We start from the raw sequence: 22682 nt of genomic DNA, 5'->3' as shown, positions 1-22682 counted from the left end.
GATCCAGCGGAGTGGCAGCACCGCTAGAACCAGCGGCAGTCCTCCCAGAATCGCTGATCGGCCGCCTGTAGAGAAAAAAGTCAACACCCATGAAACTCTGGAGCCGAGGCGCGAATCGTCAAGAGGAAGATGTTTGCCGCTTGGATCACACCGGCAGTACTAGTGTGCTTTGGCTGGTGGTGGGACGACGATCTCGTGGTCCCGTTTGCCTTTAGAGCTGTAGCGCAGCCAGGGAATGTACAAGACGATGACACGGAGAAGAAGCGGTGGAAGATATCGGACCCAATCTCCGCATGGATTAATAGCACAGCGACTCATGCCACGAGTGGAAAACAAAAATGACCTATGAAGTATATACGAGAAGAGCGGACAAAGCATTGCTGCCTTGAGTGGCTCCCTCCCACAGTTTACAGCAGGAATACTTAGCTCCTGTAGTTGCAGAAACGTATAAGAGAGAAAAATCATGGAGGTACCTTCATGAGAGCGACATTGGTACCGATTCCCTCAACTCTCACGCCTTCGATGCCTTTTCCAGCTGAGTGTAGTCGCCAATCACCACCTCTCCCGCGAGCGTCCTTGTCGAGAGCTGCGGCTCTGCTGCCTCTAGAACCATGTCTCCTCCGTCAGCGAAAAAGTGCATGACTAGGCTACGTTGCGAATGCTCTTGCAAACATGCTCCCACCTGAGATCACATCACACCTCGCGTTTCTAAAGAAAAGAGAAGAATTTCCAGGGTTGCCAATTGCCGCTGGTTATGGAGAAGAGCCTCTCGCTCCCGATCGACTGTAGAGTTTCTTAAGTTTCTCTTCCTCCACGATCTAAAAAACCTTTCTTCCTTCTTTGTGGTTTTCCAGGATAAAAGAGCGCTACTCCTCACAGTCTATATGGTAAGGAGCTCTTCTCCATCTTTCGTTCTTAAACTCTTTTTTACGTGATTGCTTGAAGCTGTGATTGGCTATGCGGCTCCGTGCTTGTTTCCTGCTCTATCTTCCAATGTTGGTAAGCCTTTTATTCCTTCATTGATCTGGCAATGTTGTGTGACAGTGTGCAGCCTTTACGTTCTGGATCTCTGGTGAAAACAACGTGGTGTGTGTGTGGATGTTTCCCGACTTACGCATCAATAGTCTCACGGTAACTTGAAAAGGCCTTCTGTACATGTTCTTTGGAGGTGTAGGAATGGACCTCATATTTGCTTTCACCAAAAACAGACTCAATACGTAAAGGTATTTGCATCGATTCTGTTTTCGTTTCTTCAAGGTGATGGCTTTGCAGGAGGCGACTGATTGAGGCAAGCTCTCCAACGCGAAGAGAGAGGTGGGAAGAAAGGACGGAAGTTTCGGAAAAATGTGAATCCAAGGGCCACTGCGCACAGAAACGGAAAAACATGGTGAGTTCGATTCAGGAGCTTGCCGTTTTTGGAGACGATGCTCGAGCTCTGAACCAGGCATTCCCACGGAGGGAGAAGGTACCTTTGTAGTTTTTCTATTAAGTTTCTTCTGTGGTGATTCCACTGCTGGGCAGACACATCCTGGGCTCTTACAGTTCAAGCTTGTTTTGGCATTCTCGGGTACGAAATATTTACGTTTCTCAACCAAGTCTTCTTGGGGTACTTGCTGTCGATGCCATTTCTAAGCGTGAATTCCTAGAATGTAGTGCTTTTCTTTTTAATGAAACTGTAGGTACCAAGGCACGCTCGTGAACTCGTTTCTTTTCAACATCATGGTCATCATACTTCTTATGCTCCACAAGGTATGTTTACATGGTTTCCAGCAAGCTCATTCACTGTTTGCAGCGATTAACTCGGCCGCGTCATATGCTTGCTGCAGATTCAACGTCGTCCAAAATTCTTGGGCTCCCTTTGCTGCGGATCAGGTTTCTTCCTGTTTGGGAACTAAGCTGTGCAGGCCAAGTTTGCTGTCGAGCGCGAAAAAGAGAATCTATAAGGAAGAAGTGTGAGAATTCGACACTAAATAATCATACTTAGCACCAGAAAACCACGATGGCACAGAGGGCTTTCTGCTATAGTGGTGCTCAGTATGATTATTTAGTATGATAATTTGTTGGGTGCAGGTCTTAGGTAACATAGCTTCTAAGAGGAAAGGATGCATGATGATGATCTCCTCATAGCAAAAGGGATAGGCGGCTTGATACTGTCTTCGCACTGCTTAACTTGGCAGGTATATCCTCTTTCTTTCTTCATCGACCTGTTTACCTCGCGGCTTGCCCACATGGCAATGCTTGAAGCTCTCCTAGTCAGCCATCGCCAGGGTTAGTGGAGTTCTCACTCGCGTTTTGTTGTCGTCCAGGCTGCTGGTGTTCATCACACTTTTAACGCTTCTGTTCCCGTGCCAGCATTTTGATGGTATCATTGGTTGGCTCGGGAGCAACAAAACATCAAGGCCTGTCGTTCCTAGCAAGGTCCTCTATACAATTGCAAAACTATCCGGAGCTAACGTGTAACTTGACGCAGGTACAGCCGCGTTGCAAAACATGCGTCGCAGGGAGGCCTCCTACACCAAAACCTGGCTCTTCTCTCACCCGGTTATGCAGCTTCTTATGAGAGATAAGTGCTCGATGAATCCAACGGTTGTAGATTGCCCGGCGAAAAGATCGATTTTGTTCCGGTGGCTAGAATCGAACACGGTTTCAACGTAGGCATAGGTATTGAAAGAAAAAAATAAGGTCATTCTAATGGAAGCGAAAAAGGTCAGGAGCGCAATCGAGAGGCTGCCGGATGAAGTTTTATATGATATCCTCTCGCGCGTGAGTAACAAAGGTGGCAAGGACTATGCCGGGTACTGCTTGGTTTGTAAGAGGTGGAATCGAGTTGGTAAGGAGGTTGGACTGGATGTGTCGATCGACTGCCCACTGGAGTGGCCGGCTTTCCAAGGAGGAGGTCTCGAGCTGGGTCGGATCCGGAGGCTTAGCATCGACATGTATTTGGGCAGTGATTACTCGTGGCTGGTGGGTTTAAGCGACAGACTCGAGGAGATCACTATAGATGGTGGCGTGTTGGAACCAGACAAGCCCTTTGATCTGGGGTGCCTTTTCAAGTGTTCTAAGCTCAAATACATGTCTCTAGCCAGGGTTGAGGTTCGTGAGATGGCGAGACATGGCTGTGGGAGCACTGAGAGGATGCTGGCGCTGTCATTTCCGGCCCTCACTTGCTGCATGCTCAAGAAGGTCGTTGGTGTTGAGCTTCAGCAGCTTCTGGATTCGTGTCCAAGGCTGGAAAGGCTGGAGGCGGAGATGTTTGGGTTCAATGGATTATTGCGCTCAGCAAGGTTGAGAGAGTTGCGGCTGGAGGCAGAAGCTGGCGGGGATTTTAAGTTGGACTTTCCAGATCTGGAGGCTGCTTTTGTAGGTGATTGCATGAAGCTGGAGCTGAAAGCTCCGCGTCTCAAGCGTCTCTCACTTGGTTCTTGCCAAGAGCTTGTTAGCTTGGACCTAGGCAGCCCACTGCAGAGTCTAGATCTCTACTCGTCTGGATTTCGAACGGCTGCAGCTGTGGACAGGAGACACTTTGCGTGCGTAAGGCTGAAAAGCCATGGATGCCTGACAGGAGGATATTGTGCGCACAAGGTTGCCAAGCTGATACTGGTATTGCCGCAGCTGAGGGAATGCAAGGAGCTGACAATAAGTGGATGTTGCGATTGCCATCCGTGGAAGTGTTCCGAGACGGATCAGTTGTTCTCCAGCCACGAGGTCGAGCTTCCATGTTACAAGCTGACAAAAATCTACATCGAAGACAACAAAGGCTCGGGGCTGGAGGAGATGCTGGCTTCACTTGTCAAGCAGTGTCCAGCATTACGAGCTCTCGAAGTGGCGGGCGTTCCTGATGAACAACTTCTAAACAAGTTGAGGGCGTCCTCGTGCTCCATTCTGCAGGAACGTTTGGACAGAGGGGTACAACCGAGGGCCTCTGCGGTGCAGTCAAGGAGATGTACACAACATGGCGACGGTTCCAAGTTAAGAATACGATTGCTCAGAGACTCAATCCAAGCTGTTTCCTGCAATTAAGACTCCCTTCAAAAAATGTATTTAGTCAAGTCATAGAGACTTTTTGTCTATTGTACGGTATTGTACGTTCGCTTAATACTTTAAACACTAGAGCAGTGATGGTGGAATTGCTTGAAGAATGCTTGCTTGCTTTTGTTTTCTACTCCTCCAAAACCAGGACTGGCTGGGGCAGAAGAGGTACAATACTTTTGGATCTCCAGCAGAAAGTGTGGAAATGAGTCCTACCAACGGATTGGCTGCAAGGAATTACATTAACCTTGACAGCTATAATGGTATTGAACCATGAGGTAATTTTTCTTATTGAAAAGATTTTATGGACATTCACGATGTTGCACCCCTGTCGCACTGTCAAAACACTAGGTAAGATGGATCGCTTCCGCCATCCCCCCAAAAGGAGTGATCGTATTTCTCCTATACACCTTTGTTAAGAAATGTATGTCTTGAGTGTGCTTTCGCGAACCAAAAAATGCAAGCCGCACAAATCTCCGGCTAGAATTCCTCTTACCTTTTATTACTTTTTTTTTTCTTTCCCGATACTAAACTTAACCGCCTAGAGGCTTACGAATGGAAATGGGATTTACAGACTTCACTTCGATCTTTTGGCTTACCTGGAGATCTTTCTTTGCTCGAGAGTTTCTTCGTTTTTGTAGCTACGACTGATGATCGTGCTCGTCCGCAACTCGCACAGGAACAACGGGAATGCTGTTCCACCACTCTTTCATTCTCCTGTTAAATCGCTCGGAGCTCTCGCGACGTACGTGCATTTGCCTCGTGAAGATGTCCAAGAACACGGCGAGGGCGATCCACCGGAGTGGCAGCGCCGCTAGAACCAGCGCCAGTCCTCCCAGAATTGCTAATACTTGATCGGTCGCCTGTGGAGAAAATCGGAAGTTACCGCCCATGGGTATGAAACTCTGAAGCTTACCTCTGGTTGAGCCGAGAGAAGCAAGGCGCGAACCTTCAAGAGGAAGATGTTTGCCGCTTGAATCACGCCCTCCAGCTGCGATATTGCTTGCTGCAGCGCCATGAGTTGCTCCAGTGTGCTTTGGCCTGGTGGTATGGGGACGACAATCTCGTGGTCCCGTTTGCCTTTGGAGCTGTAGCGCAGCCAGAGGATGTACAAGACGATGACGAGGAGGAGAAGCGGTGGAAGGTATCGGACCCAATCTCTGCAAGGACGGATTTTTAGCACGGCGACGCCACGAGCGAAAAAAAAACTCACCTATAAAATATATACGAGAAGAGCAGACAAAACATTGCTGCCTTGAATGGCTCCCTCCATGAAGCGACATCTTGAAGCCAATTTACGAAGTTTACAGCAGGAATACTTAGCTCCTGTAGTTGCAGAAACGTGTAAGAGAAAGAGAAAAGAGAAAATAATGGAGGTACCTTCATAATAGCGACATTGGTACCGATTCCCTCAACTCTCACGCCTTCGATCGTAGACTGCGCCAGTTCAACTTTTCTAGAACTGCTTCGAGCCTGCTGAACAGCCTTTTCCAGCTGAGTGTAGTCGCCAATCAGCACTTCTCCCACGGGGATTCCAGCGTCCTTGTAAGCATCCGTTCCCAGAGCTGAAAGTTCGGTCACGGCAGCACTGGAGAAGATTCGAGAGCCTCGACTCTCTCGAGAAATCTCGTTTTCTCCCTCTGCGGCTCTCTTCAGACGCTCTGCTAGTGCCTCTAGAACCATGTCTCCGCCAGGTAGTTCCTCCGTCAGCGAAAAAGTGAGTAAGGCTTCGGGATTTCTCGGAAGCATATGGTAAGCTTCCTTAGTCGCACGAAGACGTCCACATCCCAAAACAGCTCTGGCACGGGCTTCTGACCGTCCAACACCTTCCAGACTAGATGACCTTATGAACTGATGAGCCATGATAACCTCACGAACAATCGCTAGCCAGTAATCGCGACGAGAGTGGCCCGTCAACTCGGGAAATTCTATCACCACGGGGTCCGACCTGTTGTGATACTTTACCATCAGGATGATACAACGTAGAAACTGAATATGACTTACAAGTTCTCCGACTTATAGGTAATCGCCTTGTCAAAAAGCCGAGCTCCCCAAGGCCCAGTCAAGTCTGGTTTCACAGTATGGTGGAGATCAACAGATAAATCGTACTTTTTAGGTGCATCATAAGATACAACTCCTGCTGCTTCGAAGTACAATGCTCGATCTGTCAAAGTCAGCCGTCCTGCACAGAGCAACACATAAGATCCCTCATCATCAAACACAGAGAGTTCCTACCCGGCCAAGTTGACATATTAATATGCTGAAGAACTGGCTGAGTTGTGACTGTCCCATCCACATCTATGATCATCTCTCCTTTTGATAGACGCAGATTCGAAACGAGTGAAGGTGTTGCCAGATTTTTCATAGACTTGATCGTTCTGGAGGAAGAAAAAAGAAAACATAAAAGCTTAACTACAGAAACTAAGAAAACCAGCACCGACATACTTGTCCAGCTCTCCAATGTACTTGTCATATACAGGGAAAGGCAGCCGCCCCCCGGTGGTAGCAGTGAGTGCATCAAACTGGCAGTGTACTGTGATCATGTCTGCTACCACCGGCATGGCTGGAGCTAACCGGCAGAATGCGTCGGGGCCAACAGTACTCTCGACATCAACCTGTAAGCCAGCACTAGAATTCTTGTAAGAAACGCAAGAGAACGAAATCAGACATCTATCAGATAGCCACCAATAAAATGAAGACCCCTTTCTTTTTCGTTGCTAAGTCTACCTCTCCCAAGGAAAACTTCCCATGCTAAGCTGAAGTATAAGAGTGGAAGAAAGAAGACCATCATAGGCATCAGATCGGAATAAAAGAGCGCCGAGTCTTCCTCATCCTTGTCGCCAGCCATGATTCCTTGTTCCTTATCCTTCTGCCATTGGGGGTGAAGCTATTAGCACGAACTTCACCCCCTCTAAGCTTCTACAGACTAGACTAGTCTATCTACACTGAGAAATCCTACACTGCATGATAAAAGATGCAGCTTGATAAAACTACGTGAATCGTACCTGATGCGAAGCTATCGCAATGCTTGATCCTTCTGGTCCAGTTTCATGATCTAGATGCTCTCTATGCTTACGTGTAGCTGCTGGAGACAACACTCACCTTAACAGTGGGCTTATTCGCAGCTCCGGGAGCTTCCCACGCGAGCATCATATCGAAACTTAGACGGCGAAACTCCTTGTCACTCAGATGATCCGAGGTCTGCGTCGCCACCGACAGAGCTCGAAAGGAGCAGTACTCGAGAAAGTTTCGAGCATATCTTCCGGGCGTCTTTGCCGGCAGCGGAGCTTCCTCTTCGAAGCTCCGCTTGAGATCATCGATCTCGAGGAGAAGGATCCTACAGGACCAAGATCAGCCTTGAAAAAAAAAGAGATTTTTTTTCGCTTCCACTTGCCTCGCACAACGTCCCACAACAACATTGGCTAGAGGCGAGAGCTCCTTGATCCATTTGCGAGTACCTGATGGACTGTGCTCCAATTTCACTTGCTGGGCCTGGGGCGATGTCGCCTTGCTGCCGATTGCCCCAAACAGGCTCCTCATGGTGCTATCGGCCATGATATTCTCCACCAAACTCTTGCCCCTGGACAGCACAGCCATCGATCGATCGCTCACACATCCGCGAGCGCCGCGCAATCGCGGAGCTGCATCTCTCAAAACCCTAATCTCTCTCTCGTTTTCTTGAATTTAATTCATGTCGCGACACGTGTCAGTGCCACGCTCGTATGACATGCATGGGGTCGGGAAAAATTTACAGGCTAGAGGCCCAGTATCGTGTCAACAAATACTGAGCCATTGATTTCCTTTGGTAGCGATTGGAGGTCGATCGCCTCGCCCATGCAAACATCCACGCATTTTTGGAGCTCTTCCCTGTCAAAACGAAAGTTTTTGATCCAATCTAGAAACGAAGAGGCAAATTCAACACTACGTACTTTGAAAGAGGTTCTCCCTCCGTTTGAAGGAGTGTAAACAGGGTGTCTCGAGAGAACTTTCCCGTCGATAGATCAGCTCCGAGGATCTGCGAAGATCGTAGATAAGCTTTGGAAGCTGGTGTACCAAAATCACTTACGTTGAAAGCAACTTGAAAGAGTGACGCATTGTACTCGATCATCGACTTGTGGTTTGCGTAGAGCGTCACAAAGCTCTCAAAGTCGAGGCTGTTTGGCGGTGTCTGCTTGGCTCGCTCGCTGGCCGGGGACAAAACGAGCGTTACAAACAGGCAGAGAAGCAAAAGCAGTGCACTCACGAGGGGAGAGCGATTTCGTGAAGTATGTCGCGAATGTATGAATTTGATGGATAAACCCCCACCGAACGTAGAATGTCGGGAAGCTGCTCCAGTGGAGTTGTTTTATCTAGATTACGCTCGTCCAGGAAATCCTCTCCCTGAAATAAAAAGTATTTCACGTCTATTATGTGCTTATTTACCTGTGCACGGATCTGTGAGCAGAAAAACTGTTCCCTTAAGCTCTGCAGAATCATTCTGCCTTCGGCACCTGGTGGCAGCATTGGATAAGGACCTGCACGATTCCATTCGTCTTCCAGAGCAGTGTCAAGCAACGGCATGCTCACCCTCCAAACAATGACAATGCTGCCAGGAGAAAACTGATTTAGTGCTAGTTCAAAAAAAAAAAAAAAATCTTTTCCATGCCTGTCGATTCCCGCTGTCATAATATATTGTGAATCGTGCGATATTGCCATCGAAGTTATAGCACCGGCATGGGCTACAACACCCATAATGTGCAAGTTCATTTGATCGGCAGCTGGAAATGTTGTTATCCCGAGAATTTGTTCTCTGGTTACATATGCAAGATAATCCTGCAAGCCGAAGGGTAAGAGAACGTCATACATACATACTCGCATCGTACCTTTCCAGCTTCACCGCCAGGAAGCCTGACCATCTGGCTCACAGGATTTCCAAAGCTTGGACCAAGAAATGTTTTCTCGCAAATGTAGTTATCAGTCTCATAGACCCGCAACTTAAACCCTTCGTCGGTGACAAGCACTTGCACCTGAATAGCATACGCATGTAAATGTCTCCAGCGAATTCGAAGCCGAGACAGTTATACCTCTCCCGACTTTGGATCTATTGATGGAAACAATGACGATGGCTTCAGCAATGATCCGAGTTCCCACGTTCCCCTCAAATTAAGTCCCACATCCGTATCTGATTGAACTAGATCATACTCGACAAGCATGTTATCCTGTGAATGCCCGCCTAAACATCAATGCGTTAACAAACAAAAGTATATGAGTACCTGAGCAACAGAGAATAATCTGCTGAGACCCCGACGGTCCAGAATAAACTGCAAACCAACAATGGGCCTCGCATGAGACCTGTATTTACCAATGTATAACCACCTTCCGTCATCCTGATCGCGGAAACAAAAGAGTTCAAAAACTTAGAACTCCTACTTAATGTTATCAGAACCTGGTGTCTGCAGCTTAGCAGAGCGACAGCACAACTTCCATCTGCTGCTGCCAAAAGCGTTCCATCGTGGGAGAACGCGAACTGCAGTCAAAATAGCAGCGCGTCACTTTTTGGCAACGGCGATTGCACATTATTACCTTGTGAAGGGTAGATGACGAAAATGAGAAGCTCTGTATATCTACCAAAGTTTCTGCATTAACAAGCTGCGACGGCAAATAGATCATCAGCGAAACTACTACAAAAAGCGTTCTTACCTTAGCAATACCATTTGTGAAGCCACAAGCAATCAAGGAAGCCGTTGGGGAGTACTTGATTATTGAAGCCTGGCAATTGCATGGTCTGCAAAATGTTACATGACGGATTGGGACGACTTATTTGAGACTTGGAAATGACATTTACCTTAAGATATGAAAACTTCCTCTCGTTCACAAGCTCTCTTGTGCTATAATCGTGAACCTATTTCACGTGAAAATAACACCAAGAGTGTTGTATAGTCTAGCTAACAAACCTGAAACAATCCATCCGTGCTAATAGTTGCAAAGCAAGGCAGCAAAGGATGTCCAGTCATAGATTGAACAGTCTCTGGCAGGTATTCTGTTACCTCTTCACCCTGATAGAACAAACAAAATTCGATCGCATTATAATTATCAGGAACAACTGTACCTTGCATGAAGCAGACCCTGGCTGTTCCTCAAAAATACCAGCATGGAGAAGAAGAATGTGTGCCTTCCTTGTACCAACAACAAACGGAGGTACTTTGAGCGAGTTATATGCAACTTCATCTTCACTTTCTTCAATAGCAGAGAATGAGAGGGAAGTAACCTCGCCTGTAAGGAACGCAATACTCAATAAGATGCGTTTGAACAACAAAGTTACCTGCTGCTAGCTCCTCAAACCACCCAGTGAGACCTATTCTTGAATCATAAAAATGTAAATAGCCATCTGACCCTCCGGTTGCAACATACTGCTTGATTGTTGTCATTACTAGAATTGCCGAGTTGTGAAGCTTGATCACTTTGGTAGCTTGCATTGTCCTTGGCTTTGGATCTTCCGAATCATCTGAATATACAGACCTGCAACGCCTCTCAGTCAGCGAGCTAGATGGCTCTTTTGGTACGATGCTTACTGCTCCCATACAACTACATCGCCATCAGTTGTTGCAGTTATAGCGAATGCGGTATTCGGTACAAAGGTTGTGACTGTAAACAATCCAACCGCTTGTTTCAACTCCGCTGCCTTTAGAACAGCTTTCAGCCCCTCCAAAGATCCTCTAGCATTCTCCTTCTGCAGAACACAGGATTTTTTATCTCCATCAATACAAACTAGCTACTAACCTTGACATGCCTCCAAAAGTAAACACTCTTTTGTCCATTGGTGACAAGCTCAGTTTGATCACCCCCATTGAAGCGCACGCAAGTCTGAATGTAAACACGAGTAAGAGAAGTTTTCTCAGCTGCAAGACAAACTTACTTGCGGTTTTTTGGAGGCCACAACAGCGGCAGCAAGCGGCTCGCCATTAGAGATCTCAACATCCCAAATGCAAAGCACCTGCTTGGAACAGTATTCTGCAAGCTGCACCTTGTAAAAAAATTGAAAAGACAATTGCTAAGCTACGTTGGTATCGTACCAGTGTCGCTGAGGGTAGCAAAGAGCGCTCCATCGGGAGAAATATCAATTGCTATAACTCCACCACTTATATCTTGTGCTACTGCTTTCACAGCCTACGAAGCAAAAATTCCTATCCAAAGAACTCAAAAAGAAAAGCCATACCTGTCCGGTGGAAGAATCCCAGATGATAATCGCGGCGTCCGGGCCACAGTCTGCCGATATTATGTTGCTCTTGTTAGGAGTTGGAGCTAAGCATTTGATCTGGTGGATGTGTCCTTGCAAGATTGTCTACACGCACAGCAAGATCGCTGGAATCTAGAGGGAAAATCGATCCAAATACCTGGCGATGCGAGGGACAGTGATGAATAACGATCGCATTCCCAGCGGCATAAGCTACGCAGTCGCGATCGTTCGTCCTAATGTCCACAACGCCACAGATCACACTGCTCGAAAATCCATAGACGCGATGGATGTCCTAGAGGATCCATCACTATGGATGTCAAAGAGGATTGATCGATCCAGGGCGCGCTTACCAGAGCCTGTGGACACTCCATCCGGCTCGAGCAGTTAGGGCTCTGTTTCGAGCGGGAAAACACTCCCAAGTGCCCTATAATCGACGGTTTAAGATCGTCGTACGAATCGACGAGCTGGAGTGGTCCACGTGGCTGATGTTCATGTTGACCTAAAAACTGAGAGAAGCATTACACTGTGGCAGGGAAGCAGGAGCGCCTGGGCGTTGCGCCGCGACTCTGGATCCAGGAAGAGCTTCGCGAGATCGCCAGCAGCTAGCGAAGCTCTTGAATCGACGCCGCGCGTGATCCGTGGAGATCTTTGGCGCGGGTAGGGTTCGTGTGTGAATGGAGTCGGCGATGGCGGTGGACGTCGGTGTTCTTGATCCGGAGCTGCTCCAGCTGCCGGATTTGCCCTCTCCACCCACAAAGCCTGTCGCGTGTAGAATGCGGCTGGAAGATCTCTTCACGCAGTGGCTCTCTTTGCCGGATACACATCGACTGGTGAGTCACTCCACTAGAAACCATTTCACGAAAGAACTTTTCTTGCGTAGGTGCTGTCTTTGCTAGAAGATGCCAAGGCAGGACTCGTGCTACCAGTTCCATCTTCCAGTCCAGGGAATGGAAATTCCGGGGGTGCGATGTCAGCTCTTCCGGGAATGTTTGCTGTTGGAAGCACACCTCCATTGTCTCCTCGAAGCACCTCGGGCTCGCCACTTTCACCCAAGTCTCCCATGAAAAGGACTGGAGCGAGTACTGGTTCTCCATTAAAACGAGCTAGCGAACCGATTAGAGAACATATCCCTCAAGTAAGTTTCTTCTTTCTTTTCGTCTTTGTTCTTCTCTCCCTTTTTTTCGCGAGAAACTCATGAAAACTCTCTTTTTTTCGGCAGTTCTATTTCCCAAATGGTCCTCCTGCGCCGCAAGATATGGCGGAGCAATGTCTGAAAAGGATTGATCAACTTTTTGCGGGGCATTCTTATGGTTTGCCATTGTCAGGTTCATATCGTCCTTATTGTTTAATTGTCTATATGGTTTTCTAAGGTACATGTCTTCTTTAGCTTTTGCGCCTGTGACTAAGGAAGTATGCAAGCTCCCTTCCTTTTTTTCTAGCTGTTTGTTCAAGAAGATTGATGTGGAGGACACGGGACTTGTGACAAGGTTAACGGCATTGTCGTGTTGGTGTTTTTTCCTTTTCTCTTTTTTCCTAACTCGCCCGCATCTTCATGATTTCAGGGACAGGTTTATCGAGTATTGGCTTGAACAGAATATGCTCACATCAGATATGGCTTCTCGTATATTCAACGTGTTAAAGAAACCTGACAAGAAGTATATTACTCAGGTAACTTTAGCAGCCGATATTCTTGAAAGCATAATTGTATCGTATCTCCAGGAGGATTTCAAACCAATCTTGAAGGAGCTTTTGATGACTCACCGCGGTTTGGAATTTCTTCATGACACTCCTGAGTTTCAAGAAAGATATGGTTGGCTGATTTGTTTAGTTTTTTTTTTTGTTGTCGCTCAAATCATTCTTTTTCTTTGTTTGCTTTTGTTCTTTTTGTTCGCAGCCGAGACAGTAATGTACAGGATATTCTACCATGTAAATAGATCTGGAAATGGAAGGCTATTGCTAAGAGAGTTGAGAAGAAGCAACCTTGTTGCAGCACTGCTTCAAGTAGACGAGGAAGAAGACATCAACAAGGTCCTAAAGTAAGTCCTATTCGAGATACAATATGTTTTTGCTGACAGTGGGATGCTAGATATTTTTCCTACGAACACTTTTACGTTATCTACTGCAAGTTTTGGGAGCTTGACACGGACCACGACTTCTTAATCGACAAGACTGACCTTTTGAGATACGGCAATCACGCTCTCACATTTCGTATAGTGGAAAGGATCTTCTCACAGGTAACGTTTGGCACTTTCCAAAAGAATGATCTTTCGAGTTCTCGGTTCCTCTAATGTGCTTCATGTTTTTAGTATTTGTCAGGTTCCAAGAAAGTTTACGAGTTCCGTGGAAGGAAAGATGGGTTACGAGGACTTTGTGTGGTTCATTTTATCGGAGGAGGACAAAACGTCTGAACCAAGCTTGGAGTACTGGTAAGCGACGTCTTGAATCTTCTGTAAGATCGATCGATTGACAGATCGCGACTTCCAGGTTCAAATGTATCGATCTGGATTGTGACGGAGTGGTGACTCCAAACGAGATGCAGTACTTTTATGAGGAGCAATTGCATCGCATGGAGTGCCTAGCTCAAGACCCCGTCCTCTTCGAGGACATAGTCTGCCAGATGACGGACATGATCTGCCCAGAGGTGCGTTAGCTGTTTGTAGCTTCCGGGCTCTCGTCAATGCTTATGTGATCGATTGCAGAAGCAAGGGCAGCTAACGCTACGCGACCTGAAGAGGTGCAAGCTTTCTGGCAACTTCTTCAACATTCTCTTCAATCTGAATAAGTTCGTGGCGTTCGAGACACGCGACCCATTCCTCATCCGACAAGTAAGAGTTTACTTTGAGATGGTTTCGTTCACGGGAAGGCTCTTGACTCCCGTGTTTCCAGGAGAGGGAGGATCCAACGCTAACAGAGTGGGATCGGTTTGCTCACCAAGAATACATCCGCTTGTCGATGGAGGAAGACGCGGAGGATGCATCAAATGGAAGTGCCGAGGTGTGGGATGAATCTCTAGAGGCGCCATTTTGAGTGTTTTGCGTGGTTCTGGTTTCCTTTTTCTTGGGTAGGAAGGTAGCTCAGGCAGCAGCAACAGTGCTTTGTACAGTAATTCTTCGTTGTCTCCATTATATCTCTTCTTGGTTTAGAAAGCTCTTAACGCGTATTTGATCGATTCCTGTGCATACATCACCCATTGCTTGTAGTTGCGCTAAATGACGATAATAATGATAATATCAATTTAAGACGTGTGTTCACCTCGTGTCTGCAATAGGGAACAGACTTCTTTGCTGAGAACTCACTTTCTCTCTGCACAGACATGGGTGCTTCAGGCTCAAAAGCTAGTGTGAGGATTGAAAACCAGACTAGCCATCCTCTTGTTCTGCGCGACAGATTCAGGACGATCTACGGGCAGGCGTTTGGGGTGGTGAAGCCCAACAGTGTGAGGCCGCAGAATGTGTTGATCAGGATCCCATCGCGCACTTACTTCCGCGTAGCCATCCTGCTGCTGGAGCCAAACGGAGACGAGCTGCCCACGGGCCTGCACATCGACCTGAGCGACCTCGTGTGTCCAGCAGATTCCCGGAAGAGCTTCCGCGTGACGGAGGAGGAGCCCAACGTTTTCCACCTGCGCGATGGCTCCGGCGAGGAGATGAAGACGGGCCGGGTGCTAAGCGGTGAGATACTCTATTCCAAGTACACTGGCACCGCCACCACGCCCACGCGAAACAGATCAAGTGCGGGAGCTTTGATTGGCTCGACAGCGTGAGCAAGACGGGAGTGAGTTCGCTTCTTCTTGCTCATACTCTGGCTTGAGATCTTCGTCTCGATCTATGGAGGAAACACAAAACTAAATAAACCCAGTGTATCTGTGGATGCTTTGAAATGATTAAGCCCGCGAAGTTTGACTTTTGGTAGTGTCGATCAGGGTAGTGTCGCTTTTTTCTTGTTCTTCGCCAAGAGCAAGGATCGATGGGAATGTTGAGATTGTCCGTCCTCTCCCCCAGTAACAACTGACATTGGATTATCAAAAAGATGTTCAATGGTGTGAACATGACGACGCGGTGTTTACTTTGACTTTGTCATGAGACCAGGTCACTCATCACCTCATAAGTAGGGTATGATCAGCTTTTCATCGACAAACCTTCTCAGAATGGAACCCAAGGACCACTTTGAATTTGTTATGAGACCAGGTCATTGTGTGATGTTGTGCGCCGCCGAGCCATTCGCTAGCCGGCGAGTGTCCAAAACCTATATAAACAAAGAAAAACAATTCTTTCTTTCACTGTACCAAAACAGAAACCATACCATTTCTTTCTATTCCAAATGGCACAAGCCAACAAAGAAGCTAGGACAAGTCCACTCTCATTTTTCTCCAGAACAGTGTTAGCGCTAAGAAAAAAGAACCGAAGTCGAATTACCTGGTCAATTGCATCGTTCTCTCCATGAATCTCGAAGATACAAGTTAAAGAAACATTTAGCTTATCCTCTTTCGAGTATTAGGGTTTATAGTTTTGGAGGGAAAACACGAGGCTAGAAATCCCTGAAACTCATCCGGGGATCTTGGTGCTTTCCTCGCCCGCCACCTCTCCCTCCACCCCTCCCTCGCCCTCTCCCTCGTCCTCTCCCCCTCCCCCTCCCTCTCCCCCTCCCTCGCGATCGCCCAAAGCTCTTGCCGTGCTTCATCACCACCAGAGACTGCAAGAGCTCGTCGCAGACCACGCACGCCGTGTGGAGCGTCCTCCCGCCCTCCAGCGGCGTGTTGTTCTTGTGGAAGTCCACCTCCAGGAGCGCCGAGCCACAGTCGTCGCAGTAATCGTGCTCGCTCCTCGACACCTTGTGCGTGTTGGCGGGGAGGTAGACGAGGAAGCTACACTTGTTGCAGTCGAGCCTCCACTTTGGCGCGCTGATGGGATCCAGGATGAGCGTTCCATCGCACTCGGGGCAAGCGCACACTCCCTGCTGCATCACCGAGTGGCGGCACGTCGCGTGAGGACACATCGTGCATGGCATCCCCGCCCCTGTGGCTGCTCGTCCCCGTCTTGTGTTTGGATTTCCATCGCCAGGAGCAGTGCCACTGGCTTGATCATCGCTGGAGGTTGTGGCCTCGCTGCTCGGGTCTCTTGCTGGAGATTCCAGAGGGTGATTGTAGCAGTAGGGACAGAGGGGATAGGATTTCCCGTCGGGTCCTCCGAGGGAGAACAAGACGAGCTCGAAGTTGTCAAGTGGACAAGCTAGCTCCTTGTAGAGCTGAGGAAAAAAAGAGTTTTTTCTTAGCGTGTCTATTCCCTGGAGAAGGATTACCTTGATGGAACCATTTTGCGGGACCGGGTATACTTCCTCGCAGGTTGAGCAGTAGAGACGAGATGGCCGCAGCGTGATGTATTTCATGTAGCGCTTGCATTTCCCACACTTGCTCAAGGGCCGTCCGGAGTCCGCGAGAGGAGAGAAGTGAGCCTCGAACAGAGCGTCCATCTTCTCGATCTATGGAGAGAAACAGTTGAGAAACTTAGAAAACATGGTGCTTGCCTCGGACACGAAGTTCTTGAACTTGGCGACGAACTTGTCCAGCGAGTTGCGCACCACGGTTTCGTGATCCACCTGACCTTTGGCAATCAGCGTGATTTGCTGCTCTATGAAGCTCCGGATGTCCGGGAGGCATAAATCCGCGTCGATGGTTTGATAGCCTCGAATGAGTGTTATACCGAGAGCAGTAGGCACAAGGCGCCTTCCAGTTTGTACCTTCGAGAAAAATAGAAGAAAAAAAAACACATTTTTAAACAACTCAAAAACAGAGAGAAAGAAAGAAAGAAGAAAGAAATCTTCTTTTACCTGTACGTAGTTTCTCTGGCATATGTTGTTGATATGCACTGGAATGGACGCGTCCGTACCAATCCCATGCTTCTCCATCAGAGATATCAGGTCGCTCTCAGTCAAGTAATCAGGAGGAGAGGTTCTTCCCTGACAAGACCAAGACGAGAATAAAACAATGGGAAAAGCTTTGAGATGGTATACCTGGTAGAGCTCAACCTCTGAGCAAGGAAGACTCTCGCCAATAGTAAACGCAGGAAGATTTTCGTCCGTGACAGCCATCCACGGCATAGCTATTGTGAATCCCGGCGATGTCACAACTTTCCCCGAGCAAGTGAAAACCTCGCCTCCACCGGAGAAGGTAACTTTCGTCCTGCGTTCCTCAAGCTCAGCAAAACTAGAAGAGAATGAAAAATTCTTAGCTTACCGCTTATACTTGCAGTCCGGGCTCACACTCCCAAGAAAATGCCTGGAGATGTAATCGTAGAGCCTCCAGGCATCTCCTCCAAGCTCGGACTCGGTCCCGGAACGCATTGGAGTGATTGGAGGATGGTCGCCAGCGTCGGTGCCGGACTTTGGGGCTCGAACGCCAGCAGCTATCAACGATCGAGCGTAGTCTCCAAAGACGGGATGGTTTCCCAGTGGAAGCAGTGACTCCTTTACGTCAAAACTCGCCGGGTAGGCTGTGCTCTCGGTCCGGGGATAGCTGTTAGTTTATTCATGAGGACAGAAGAGCGAAGAAGAAATGGCAAACCTTATGTATCCTTGGACGTAGAGACGCTCCGCAATTTGCATGGCGTGGTGAGGACCCATGCCAAGAGCTGTCGAAGCAACCTATCGAAAGAAAACGAAAAAGAATGGTAAGTATGTGGAAATCTATCATATGGAGCGAACCTTGAGCATGTTGACAGTGTTAAGTCCTGTTGGACGAGCCTTTCGCTCCTCTTTTTGTGAAACATCGAGGACTTTCAGAGAACCGCTTTTGAGCACCGCTTTCTGAGGGACTAGAGCTGTCTAGAAAACACGCAAAACTTCATACCAGAAGTTGTGAAGATGAAATAGAAGCCTTGCACAACTTACTGCCTGTTCGAAGACTCTCCCGCGCTCCCAGTCCAGTTGCAGCGAGTGTCCACCTTTGCTCAAGCGCGGATGCAAAGTCCAGAATGGCTTCGGAACGAAAGTGATGATCTGAGTGTGCCGCTCCACGCAAAAACCAAGAGTTGGAGTCTGGCAAGGTCCAAAACTGTTGTGAAGCAATGAGAAAACACAACACGAGAAGACCAACTTACGAGATGACGCTCGAGTCCAGGTTGCCGTATTTTCCTTGAAAGAAACGAGTCTGGAAGCGAGTGAATGCCACTCCAACTTTTAAATCGATCTCCTGCCGAGCATCTACCGCAAGCGCCTCGTTTTGGTTTGGCTCAACCAGGCTGCTCATGGCAGTCTTTACATCCTTCTCGCTCACAGCGGAGAAGCGAGCTCTGAACACTTGCTGTCCGGATCGTTTCTTCATGACAGGCAAAGCATTCTCCATAACTAGAAAAAAAACAAAGATGTCTCTAGAAAGAAAAAGAGAAAACCAGTAATAAGAACCTTCAAAGCAGATGTTTTCTCCTTCTCGGTCGCAGTCGAGCCACAAGACAAGGGAGTCGCAGCCGCGAGCTTCTTGCCTGAGATGCTTGCAAACGTGAGCCTGAAAAGCAGACCAAAGGAGAAAAAAAGAACAGGAAGATCACACAGTAAGAATAAGTTCATTGCCGAGTGAGGTTACCTTGGGATTTGCTTCGTTTTTCAACGTAGGAGCTCCGAAAAGATCCAATGGATCCGTCAGCTCCCAGTTCTGATACTTTGGAGGAAAATCAATGCTGGAAAATCCAGAAAGCTAGTGAAAAGAAGAACAAAGAAAACGAAGAACGACGGTTTCTCACCCATAGACATGACCAATGACAGAAGTAACCTTGTAGTGCGCTTGGAAACCTCTAAACGTTCCATCAAACTCGTGAACATCCAAGTAGGATTTCCTAGTGCTCATCTGAAGAAAATAGGAAAAGATTCAAGCATGGAATGAGAGAGCGAAAACTTTGAGAGACAAAAACTTACACGACCAGAAGAGAGAAACGAAGCCAGCATTCCGGCAATGCTGGGCTTCTCCGCCACCTACAAAACAAGAGCCCATCACCCAATCGAGAGACAGAACGGTTCTTTCACATACCATGAGGACGACGGGCGCCATCGCTTGCTTAAACCCTACCTAGACTTCCAAGGCGGTCTAAAAAACGTTTATACTCGCGAGGTCACTTCTCCCGAGTCTAAAAAACTCCTCATCTCCTCTCTTATGCTCGTGAGCTCTTCCACCACTTCTCTCATCTTGGGTCTATTCGCTCCACACTCGGCCAAGCACTTGTCCGCCAAGGCGGCCACCCTCGCGACGCTGCAGCGCTCCACCGCGCTCACCACTCCCATCTTGGGATCCACGAGCTCCTCAATCATCTCCATCCTTATCAGCGGCAGCGAGTAGAAGGCCAAGTTCACCCTGCTCGATTCCCTCCCAAAATCCAGCGGCTTTTGCCCCGTCACGAGCTCCAGCAGCACCACTCCAAAGCTGTAGACGTCGCTCTTGTCCGTGAGCCTGAAAGTGGTCATGAGCTCCGGATCGCAGTAGCCTGGAGTGCCTTGGATCCGGAGCGTGGAGACGTGCGTGGTGGCGGCATCGCCAGTTCCAACGAGCTTGGAAATTCCAAAGTCGGCGACCTTGGCACTCAGGCTATCATCCAGGAGAATGTTGGACGATTTCACGTCGCGGTGGTAGATCGGCGGTGCCGCCACCGAGTGGAGGTACGCCAGCGCCTCCGCGGTCTCGATAACAATCTGCAGGCGCTGCTCCCAGCCGAGAGGAACCACCCCTCGCTTGCACTGCAAGTGTTCCAGCAGCGTTCCATTGGTGACGTATTCGTACACGAGCAGTGGAGGGGCGTTTCGGCGAGTATCCATGCACCACCCTTTGAGCTTTACCAGGTTCCTATGGTTCACCTGGGAGAGAATGGTGATCTCGTTGAGGAACTGCTCGTCCATGACTCCAAAGTTGGCGGAGCTTTTGCTGCGTTTGATGGCAACCACGGTGCCGTCTTGCAAGATGCCCTTGTAAACCGTGCCGAATCCACCGCTTCCCAGCTTGAACCCCTCGTTGAACCCTTGGGTTGCAACGTGCAAGTCCTTGTAGGAGTAAATGTGCCTTGCCTCGAAATCGTTCAGCCTTTGTGCGAGATGGGAGCGTTGCTGTAGGTTTTTGTGCAGTCTGAACCTGTAGACGTACTTACAGCAGCAGCCGAAGATCAGCAAGGAGCATACAGCAGAAGCTGCACATAACCGATTAGAACATAACCTGGATTAAAAGTTTTAATACCTGATATTGCAGCGATTTTTCTCTGTGGATGCCGGCTCAGGGGCAGGGACGTTGGAGGCTGAGAAGTAATCACATCTAGAAACATAACAAAGAGACCATATAGAACTTGAATCATGAAATTGAGATGAATTCACCTTCATCATCTGTGATGCATAGAAAGAAAGTTGAATTGTAGCCCGTGTAGCCGCAAGTCCCTCCCGACTTCACACACTCCGCACACTTGAATGCACGCCTAGAATCTACGTACCAAGACACTCTGTTGTGCACCGGCGAGCCGGAACGAAGTTTGGGCTGCACGACTCTGAGAAATTGTTGAAATAGATGTCCGGGAGGAGATTTCTGATGGAGCTGGGGCTCCTTATCTCGAGCTTTCTATCGGGGTAGAGAATGGTGAGGGGATAATCAGCGCCATTGTTGAGAGTTAGCACGAGAGTGTTGCCAGTGCACTTGAGCAAGTGAGAGGGATCTCCGCATCCAAATTGCAATCCAAAGGGATAGTGCACATCTTGAATTCCGCAGGAGCTCGCACATTCTTTCGCGGCGCTACCAATTATTGTCATAATTCCCTGGTGTGAGAGCACTATAGTGAGCAGCAAGAGATTCATTCTCTTCCCGTTTTTTGAGAATGTAGATGACTTTGAGCCGTGATAGGCACGGTGTCATGTGTGTGCTGAACCTGTCAGTGTTAAAAAAAATTATATATAATTCTACTTATATTAGTTTTTTGGCTTTTCCACTCATTACCTAGAAAAGGTAGCATTTTGGGTTTTTTTAATAAATATAGTTTCTCTAACTGGGGACAGATTTTATTTTGCCCTAAATAAATTCAAAATTATATTTATGTTTTTTAAGCTTAGTGGGAAAATGGCAGGAAAATTTCATAAAAATCAAAATGTTATATGAAATATCCACTATAAAGTATGTTTCATCTTCCATTTCAAACTCATTTTAAATAAATATATTTTTCTTTAATTCAACATCATTTTCTTTAATCCCCTTATGTCTCTTTATTTTCTGTTTTAAACTTTAATCCATTTAATTTTAAAATTTAAAATTATAAATTACCTAATTTTAATGTATCCAAACTCCAAGACATTCAATTTTAAAGCATCCAACAATTAAAAAAAATTAGGCCAAAAAAGAAAAGAAAGGTAGTGCAAGAGAAGGTAAAAAAGAAGAAATTAATAATGAAAAAGGGAAATGGGTTAAATGGAAAAATCATTGAGTGTTATAATTAAATCTAAGATAGAAATGAATTCAAAAATCTTATTTATCCTAAATTGGTATAATGTTTATCTAAACTTTGACAAAGACTTTATACCTTGTAATAACAAATGAAAACAAAATGTAAAAGGATTGTATGTAAAACAAAACTCACAATAATATTTTTGGAAATAATAGGTAATTTTTTTCCCTTTAACAATATTTCTTTCCTCTCTCTCTATGAATATATATATAATGTATATATTTATTATTCTTTATAAATATATATATATATGAAAATATAAATTTTATAATACCATAAATGAGTTTTTCTCAAATAAACCTCAAATGAAGAAAACTATCTATATTAACTTTATTAAAAAGCTATTGAAGATGGTAAACATAAAATTGTTACTGATTACATAAAGTTGGACAACACAAAAGGATTAAATACTTAATACAAAAAGGTGAAGATGGAAAATGATAATGAATATTATCATTATATAATGAATAATATGATTGAGATTATCAAGAATATAAAAGAAAAAATCATCAATCACATAGAGTAGCATTTTCAAATTATGAAAGTTATACAAGCTTCCTTTAATACTATAGTGAATATGCTTTGAAATATTTTATTTGCCTTTTTAATTTATTAAAAACTAATTTAATCTTTATCTTCTGAAGAATAAATTCTCCTAAAAATTGATCATAAACAAATTGCTTTGTTTAAATTTTAAATAACATTTATGCTTGAGCATCACAACATTCAATATTTTTTAATACTTCTTCACTAGCTTTAAATTGATCAAAACTATCTAGTGCATATTGTAATTTGTCTCTTAACATCTTGATTTATTGCTTTGATTTAATGTAATTCATATGTTGTTGCACAATTGATTTTTTAGAACTTCTACTTCAAATGATTGAATACATTATAATGCCTCTTTTTCATATTGAATCAATCTCATCAACTCCTCTTTAGCTTAATCAATCCATGAAAGATCAAAACTATCACCATAATTT

General features: G+C 46.5%; 5 protein-coding genes across 7 annotated transcripts; 1 reads left to right on the top strand and 4 right to left on the bottom strand.

Moving 5' to 3' along the window:
• Positions 1-4381: 4381 nt before the first annotated feature.
• LOC9634344 lies at positions 4382-7700 on the bottom strand. 2 transcript variants are annotated; one of them, XM_024671417.1, is made up of 10 exons: positions 7424-7700; positions 7132-7366; positions 6815-6898; positions 6475-6644; positions 6265-6407; positions 6034-6211; positions 5410-5977; positions 5243-5355; positions 4946-5189; positions 4382-4892 (listed from the first exon to the last, which is right to left on the bottom strand). In XM_024671417.1, the coding sequence occupies exons 1-10, from the start codon at positions 7624-7626 to the stop codon at positions 4671-4673; spliced, it is 2160 nt and encodes a 719-aa protein (XP_024527185.1). In that variant the 5' UTR covers positions 7627-7700; the 3' UTR covers positions 4382-4670. The 2 variants fall into 2 exon arrangements, with proteins under 2 accessions (XP_024527185.1, XP_024527186.1); XM_024671418.1 differs by lacking the exon at positions 6815-6898.
• Positions 7694-11521, bottom strand: LOC112345227 (cilia- and flagella-associated protein 251-like). Its single transcript, XM_024671562.1, is given in 15 exon segments — positions 7694-7896; positions 7959-8044; positions 8096-8213; positions 8273-8841; positions 8892-9035; positions 9282-9395; positions 9592-9657; positions 9963-10064; positions 10211-10281; positions 10331-10477; positions 10537-10735; positions 10795-10872; positions 10925-11026; positions 11225-11350; positions 11507-11521. Coding segments are annotated over 15 exon segments (2049 nt in total). The 3' UTR covers positions 7694-7784.
• Positions 11522-11741: 220 nt separating this feature from the next.
• Positions 11742-14486, top strand: LOC9652617 (probable serine/threonine protein phosphatase 2A regulatory subunit B''delta). Of its 2 annotated transcripts, XM_002966718.2 has the most exons (12): positions 11744-12075; positions 12126-12380; positions 12465-12570; positions 12633-12732; positions 12808-12913; positions 12965-13055; positions 13140-13281; positions 13332-13479; positions 13562-13671; positions 13730-13886; positions 13945-14070; positions 14132-14486. In XM_002966718.2, exons 1-12 carry the CDS (start codon positions 11920-11922, stop codon positions 14270-14272), a joined length of 1638 nt encoding a protein of 545 aa, XP_002966764.2. In that variant the 5' UTR covers positions 11744-11919; the 3' UTR covers positions 14273-14486. The 2 variants fall into 2 exon arrangements, with proteins under 2 accessions (XP_024527193.1, XP_002966764.2); XM_024671425.1 differs by having other exon boundaries at positions 11742-12075; positions 12965-13281.
• A 1214-nt stretch (positions 14487-15700) lies between these two features.
• On the bottom strand, positions 15701-19370 carry LOC9652616 (DNA topoisomerase 3-beta). Its single transcript, XM_024671440.1, has 15 exons — positions 19263-19370; positions 19151-19207; positions 18979-19082; positions 18822-18915; positions 18644-18743; positions 18340-18586; positions 18131-18293; positions 17945-18064; positions 17805-17884; positions 17478-17756; positions 17255-17423; positions 17072-17200; positions 16769-16981; positions 16544-16723; positions 15701-16489 (listed from the first exon to the last, which is right to left on the bottom strand). The coding sequence occupies exons 1-15, from the start codon at positions 19281-19283 to the stop codon at positions 15773-15775; spliced, it is 2673 nt and encodes an 890-aa protein (XP_024527208.1). The 5' UTR covers positions 19284-19370; the 3' UTR covers positions 15701-15772.
• On the bottom strand, positions 19331-21013 carry LOC9652615 (wall-associated receptor kinase-like 20). Its single transcript, XM_002966361.2, has 3 exons — positions 20701-21013; positions 20454-20511; positions 19331-20351 (listed from the first exon to the last, which is right to left on the bottom strand). The coding sequence occupies exons 1-3, from the start codon at positions 21011-21013 to the stop codon at positions 19331-19333; spliced, it is 1392 nt and encodes a 463-aa protein (XP_002966407.2).
• Between the last annotated feature and the right edge of the window lie 1669 nt (positions 21014-22682).

This window comes from Selaginella moellendorffii, unplaced genomic scaffold (assembly GCF_000143415.4).
Source record: "Selaginella moellendorffii unplaced genomic scaffold, v1.0 SELMOscaffold_7, whole genome shotgun sequence".
Classification (NCBI taxonomy): domain Eukaryota; kingdom Viridiplantae; phylum Streptophyta; class Lycopodiopsida; order Selaginellales; family Selaginellaceae; genus Selaginella; species Selaginella moellendorffii.
The sequence above is the reverse complement of the archived record's forward strand: the minus strand, read 5'-3'. Positions and strand labels throughout refer to the sequence as shown.